The 6,257-nt window shown below is 46.3% G+C and overlaps 1 protein-coding gene across 1 annotated transcript; it reads right to left on the reverse strand.

Moving 5' to 3' along the window:
- Window positions 1–330: 330 nt before the first annotated feature.
- H257_10313 (hypothetical protein) lies at window positions 331–1,660 on the reverse strand (the record flags this gene model as incomplete). Its single annotated transcript, XM_009836808.1, has 2 exons — window positions 331–352; window positions 444–1,660. 2 exons carry the CDS (start codon window positions 1,658–1,660, stop codon window positions 331–333), a joined length of 1,239 nt encoding a protein of 412 aa, XP_009835110.1.
- Window positions 1,661–6,257: the final 4,597 nt, after the last annotated feature.

The raw sequence follows: 6,257 nt of genomic DNA on the forward strand, positions 1-6,257 counted from the left end.
CATTGGGGGAGAACGGTGCTTCATTGGGGGAGAATGGTGGTTGATTCGGGGAGAACGGTGCTTCATTGATGGCGAATGGTGGTTGATTGGGGGAGAACGGTGCTTGATTGGGGGCGAACGGTGGTTGATTGGGGGAGAACGGTGGTTGATTGGGGGAGAACGGTCTTTGATTGGGATGGTTGGACCAAGGACTCGACGGGTCAAACGAAAAAGGGGACAACGGTAGTTGATTGGGATGACTAGACCAAGGACTCATCGACTTCGAGTCAAACGAAGAAGGGAAGAGTCTGTGAGTGGGATAAGTGGGTTTGCTGGACGAAGGAGGCGATATCATAGGGGTGCCAGTTGAGGGCTTGGGGGGGAACGAAGAAGGGAACGGTTTGTGAGTGGGATAAGTGGGTTTACTGGACGAAGGAGGAGATAGAGATATCATAGGGGTATACCGTGAGAGGGCGAATGAAGTAGCGAATTGTCTGTGAGTGGATTGCGTGGATTTTCTAGACGAAGGATTCGTAGGGGCGCCAGTTGAGGGCTTGGAGGCGGACGAAGGAGGTTTGCGGGTTGACTGAGTAGGCTGCTGGCTGGACGAAGGGGTGGGGTTAGATGAAGGAGTCAGTGACGATCCGATCAATTCAGGATATGAGATCGTCTCGGCCATATTGCACACTCCCTTGCCACTCAGCCCTCGCTTCAAGTATATGTACCCTTTGTCGCCCCATTGCGACCCCCACGAGTTTTTGATTTTGAAGTAATTGTCCGAGTAACCGACGACAACCACAGCGTGGTTGGATTCAGCCCCAGGACATTGAGACACGATGCCACCCTTGTAGTTGCGCCACACTGCGTTGGCAGATTCGACGAACACGGCGGCGGGCTGGCTTTCCAGGACTGTCAAGAGCGAGCTCTCGCCAGATGTAGTCTTGGTTTGGCCAATGCTCAGTTTTTTCTTGGTGCAGCTGGCTTGGCAGGCACCAGTTTGGCCCTTACCCGACGTGTACGGGTAAGACTGTTCTGTGCACACGCCTTGTTGCACCCAGTCAAGGCCTTCCTCAGTGCTCCCGCCATCACAGCCCCGGTTGACTCCGTTCGTGAAGCAGCTGACCAATTGTTGCTCAGACAAGTCCAAGAGTTCGCCAGTGGCAATGCAGTGGGCATACTCCGCCGTCCCGATGGTGGCGAAGGCCCAGCACGACCCACACTGGCCTTGGTTGGTAATCGGGGAGTTGCACTTGGATGTCGACCAGTCCTTTTTAGAAGCGCGTTCATTTTTCAACTCTGGCAAGGGCGCGGCTTTGGTGAAGTTTTGTCCCGCAAACGACTTCACCAACATACCCTTGAACTCTTCGTCGGTCAAGAGAGCAAACTGATTGAATGGACTGAACTCGGCGCCCGGGTTGGCTTTGGAAGCGAGCTCCACGTCTTGGACGGTGTGGTGGAAGCGCTCGAGTTCATCGATAGTATGGCCATTGACTCGGGCGGATGCCGTGTCCGTTTGGGGGAAGAAGCCGTTGGCCTCGGCAATGGGGCCATACGACGCCTTCCACTTGTCCAGTTGTTCGTCTAACAAGGTTCGATCGGACGCGCTGAGGGATTTGAAAGATTGTCGGGCGGCAGACGCAGTGGTTGCGAGTGCGGTGGAGAGTGCGAGACTAGCTTTCATGTGCGTTTGATGAACGGAATTGGAGAATGACATTTGGTTTGGATGGAAAACTGCATACGGCATGATGGTTACCATATGGTTCCATGTATTTCTGGCTCAATCTCCTTCTACATCATTGTTCCAAGGGTTCAGGGATTTGAATGTCCTCCTCACAATCATCTATGCGCCGACACAGTAGTTGTGCACTAACTTACAATAAGGGTATCCTTACCCAGTACGTGCAAGAAATAAAATGCCAACATATTGATTGTACTTACTACAGAGAATTTCGAACTACTAGTTGCAATCCAATTTTGGCGAATAAGACTTACAGTACCACTTGTAGATCCACGATAAATCCGCAAGTACAGACGTTGATCGACGATAAATCCGAAAGTACAGACGTTTGAATTACAATATTGCGCCAGCATATTTCTAACAGCACAGGGTTCTGAGATCCAAGTTGCAATTCGCATCGAATACTGATTTGAACCAATGATAGGGAGTCCAAAACAACTAATTCGTCATGTTTTGAGCTGAGTGCCTGTTTTGGATGTTAGATTCAACAGCCTACATCCATCTACATTTCAAAGAATTTATATACTACTATAGCGGTATGCTGATAGTGCAGTCTAACAAGATCCATTAAAATCAGAGCATTAACCCTCAGCTGAGGGTTAATATTCTTTAGTTGCGACATCCTCGCTCAAAGATCGCAAATTTTGAATTCGGCGAAGATTCGAATAGGGTATTCGTGATCGTTGTAAATAATTCGTATTGGCTAATGTGTTGCCAGTATACTGTACTCGAAGTACTAGGAGATACTAGTTTTATCCGTATATTTCAGATAAATGATTCCATTTGTAAACCAACAAGCATCTGCGACAAATACTAATGCCTCGTCCGGCATGGCAACTACCAAGTGCAGCACAAGGATTTCTTCACACGAATGGATTAATTCGTAGAATGCCATTTGAATACTTCAGTACTGTACCATATTTCCCTCATATCATGGCAAGAATACTGAGCTTAACCTGCAACCAGACATACAAGTGCTGTACTTAAACTTTGTATGCTTTGGATTATCAGGATCAGTTTGGTCGGTACTGTATGTTAACCGGTTACACACACTTCCTAGTGGAGCATTGTAACGTGTATGCGAAATGTGGATACGTTGAAGTTAGTCAGAACACCATGTTCTGTTAGAGAACCCCACCACTGTCAGTCAGGTACTGTAGCAGCGCCTGCTATCTGCGCAGGAGGTTTATGTGCCTTTTAGAGGCTTTTCCTCGGGTAAGTCAGTGCAGATATCTGGTCACGGAACATCATAGGATGCGTTGCCAATCACTGTAGCTGCTTCTTGTGCGATGTATAATGCCAGGGCTGGAGTTGATGTCAATCAGTACCAGTACTGAATTACTTAGTACTGCTCAAGGTAATTTTTATATTGGTTAGTTGAGTTTTGGATTATCATTATTAAAGCATTCCTCCGCGAGGGAACAATTTCCACTTAGCGATAGCGCAGTGGAAATTGTTATATTGGATATCGCTATTGGTCTATAGAAATAACGCATACTAGTAGTATGATCAAATATGAAGATCATATCGAATTAGTCAAAATCCAGCGAGTAGATAGAGAGTTATTGTAATTGACAGCTAATATGATCAGTACCTATAGATATTTCTCAACCGCTCAAATATAGAGCGATATGCCGATCTACTAACTTACAGTTAGTACATCATACACCAACTTGATTGGCTCCCGCAGTAATTTCCTGAGGGCAAATATTTACATACTTAAGCGACTCGATCAGAGTGCTATAGACCAGGTATACTTTGAAAACAGTCACATGTATACTAGCACGGATCCGATCGCAGCGTTACCAGCAAGGATCGGCATACCTTAGAGGATTCTGGTGCAGAGGTGTTACTTTGCATTCTCAAGGGTGTCGACTCCAACAAAATCACCAGCGTTGTTAGTGTGAACTTCGATACAGACCATTTGTACTTGGATTTTGTAAAAATTAGAAATATGACGGTTTACATAAAAACATCTACACCATTTTGCGTTTAATTTTAACTTTTTTTCAAAATATTTCTACCAACCTCCGATAGATTTCACCGAAATCGCCAATAAAATTCACCCAACCTCCATTAAATTTCACGCCGAATTGAAATTTGGCCATTATATTTCACCCAACCTCCGATATATTTCACCCATCCAATGGTTAATTTCACCTTTCGGAAATATATTTCACCTGACCACCGGTATTTTTCATGGAAAGTAAATTAAAACCAACACAAGGAACACATCTACGACATCTACGGCTCAATCACCAACGTCCATGTCTTCCATGTTCTCAGCACGGACATAAACGGCTCAAGGCGGGCCGTGTACACATGCAATTGATTCGGTAAATGCTCAAAACCAAACATTTGATCCAAATTAATATTCAATTTTATAATTCGTACTAGACCATTTTGCGTTTAATTCCAGCTTATCAGGTGAAATATATTTCCAAAAGGTGAAATTAACCATTGGATGGGTGAAATATATCGGAGGTTGGGTGAAATATAATGGCCAAATTTCAATTCGCCTTGAAATTTAACCCGGACGTGTGGACCGGCCTGCGATTCGCAGGTTGGTGGCTAAGCCAATGAAACACACGAATAGTACGATAAAGCCAGTATATTTTGGCCAATGAAACTTCCTTATTCTGAACATCAAGCTGTAATTTAAAAAAAAAATCACCCATTGTCGTGCGATTCGCAGTGTAGTAACAATAAATTCCCGCCAATAGTTATTAGGCTCATCGCAAAGTATTGTACTCACTTCAACTTTTGCGTGAGAATTGCCTTGGGAAAAGACAACACGTCACATCACGAGGTAATCTGATGTCATGCATGAATACGTGAACTTATCATACTCATGATCTAGTTTCCTCCTTCGAGCTGTCGTGTGGCGCGGTTGGGTGCCTGGATCCGCGACGGGGCCGTCATGATCGCCTTCCAGTGCTCGGTGAAGATCGACGTTCTTATAGGACTACTCCATTTCCCACGTCCAACCGTACTGGATATTCTACGTTGCGTCAAAGTTGCTGAAAGAGAATAGTGTTGTCGCCATCATAAGGACACTCGGTCAAAGGTGGTCAGAAGTCGGCTTGGATTACCAAACAACTGCTTGATGTGTAATCCCTACCATGAGACCCAAATACCGGTTCAATTCGGCATTGCCTGTCATAAGACTATTCGAATCTACAGAGCGATGGAATCCAACGCCAAAGATCGATAAACGTTCGCATTGGTGTTAGCCGGTAGCGTTTTCTACCACCGCGCGAGGGGATTCTTTGCGCATGAGTCAACCTGAACGACTTTCACGATGGATACTGGGTCTTTCCGTAATGACACTTCATCGCCTGACTTGTACTTCTTCACTATCCAACCCAGTTCCGGATCGGTCGGCTAAGCTAGAATCAACGCTATACTCGCAGAGGTTTTGGGAAGATAAAATCGCCACAGATCCCAGCACAATCGCAGAACTTTTGTCTCCCGTCAGAAATATTCCGTCGTAGATGACACGCGACGCACTGATCCTGTTCGCCCCCATCCGGCTCCAACGTTCGTACCACGAACGTGCTGTTTATCACCATAACAGTTAGTTTCAGCAATTTCCATCCGGTCGCACTGGCATTGAGAGAAAGTCTTCAGCATGCGGAAGTACAAGTGTTCTTGACCATTTGATCCACTACGTAATAACGCTTGATATTGATGTTTCCGCTTCACCTACGATGTCAGTTTATTCGTGCAAATCGACCCTCGTGCCAAGCTGCAACACCACAACATGGAAAGCGGGATAAACGGTATGGCAGGGATTCGAAGCATCGATCCGCTTGAACACATGCATTGCCACTGAGCATGCTCGCGAACACGTTGTCGATAAGGGAGAGGCGACTGGAATGGAGCTCGAAGCTGGTGATCACGTAGCGCACACTAGCAGAAATCATGGTTGCACCTTCCATGCGTTCCACCACTTGTCAGTAGGTCTTGCAAGGAGGGCATTTGCGGTGCCTCGCTTTTGTGAGGAAGGGTGGGTTGGAAACAGCATTGGTTGGAACTAGCACGCAAGCCCTTGTCGAAACGCATGAATCCGATGTCAAAGAAGCGGTATTCGAGCGCTTTGAAGTTGGCGAGGGACAAGTGGCCTAGCCTCGAAGGACACAATGCCACCTTGCTTGTTCCTCATTTTCGGTCGTGGTTTTGGTATTTGTGAACTACACAAGATGGAAGGTGTTTGTCTGGTGGGCCTTGGAGTGAGAGTACTTTAGTTGTTACATAGATTGCGCCATAGTGTTGTCTTGCGAATGGGGCTCGCTGGTGCATTGTGTTGGCTATTGCGTTGCTCTTCTTCGACTGCACGATACCTTCTTGTTGTTTAATTGAGTTTGATGGTAATATGAACGCCGTTGCTTGTCCACGGTAGTCTCGAGTTTGACCTCAGTTCTAGCAAGTTTAGCTTGCCGCGATGGCTTGGAAGGAAGCGTTTTGTGAGTGCTCATTTGCGAACGCGGCAAGTTCTCCTGCTGCACTGCGTTGTCTTGTGGTTCGAATCTTGCGTTGT

The sequence above is a fragment of the Aphanomyces astaci genome (genome assembly GCF_000520075.1).
Source record: "Aphanomyces astaci strain APO3 unplaced genomic scaffold supercont1.27, whole genome shotgun sequence".
NCBI classification, from domain to species: Eukaryota; Oomycota; class Saprolegniomycetes; order Saprolegniales; family Verrucalvaceae; genus Aphanomyces; species Aphanomyces astaci.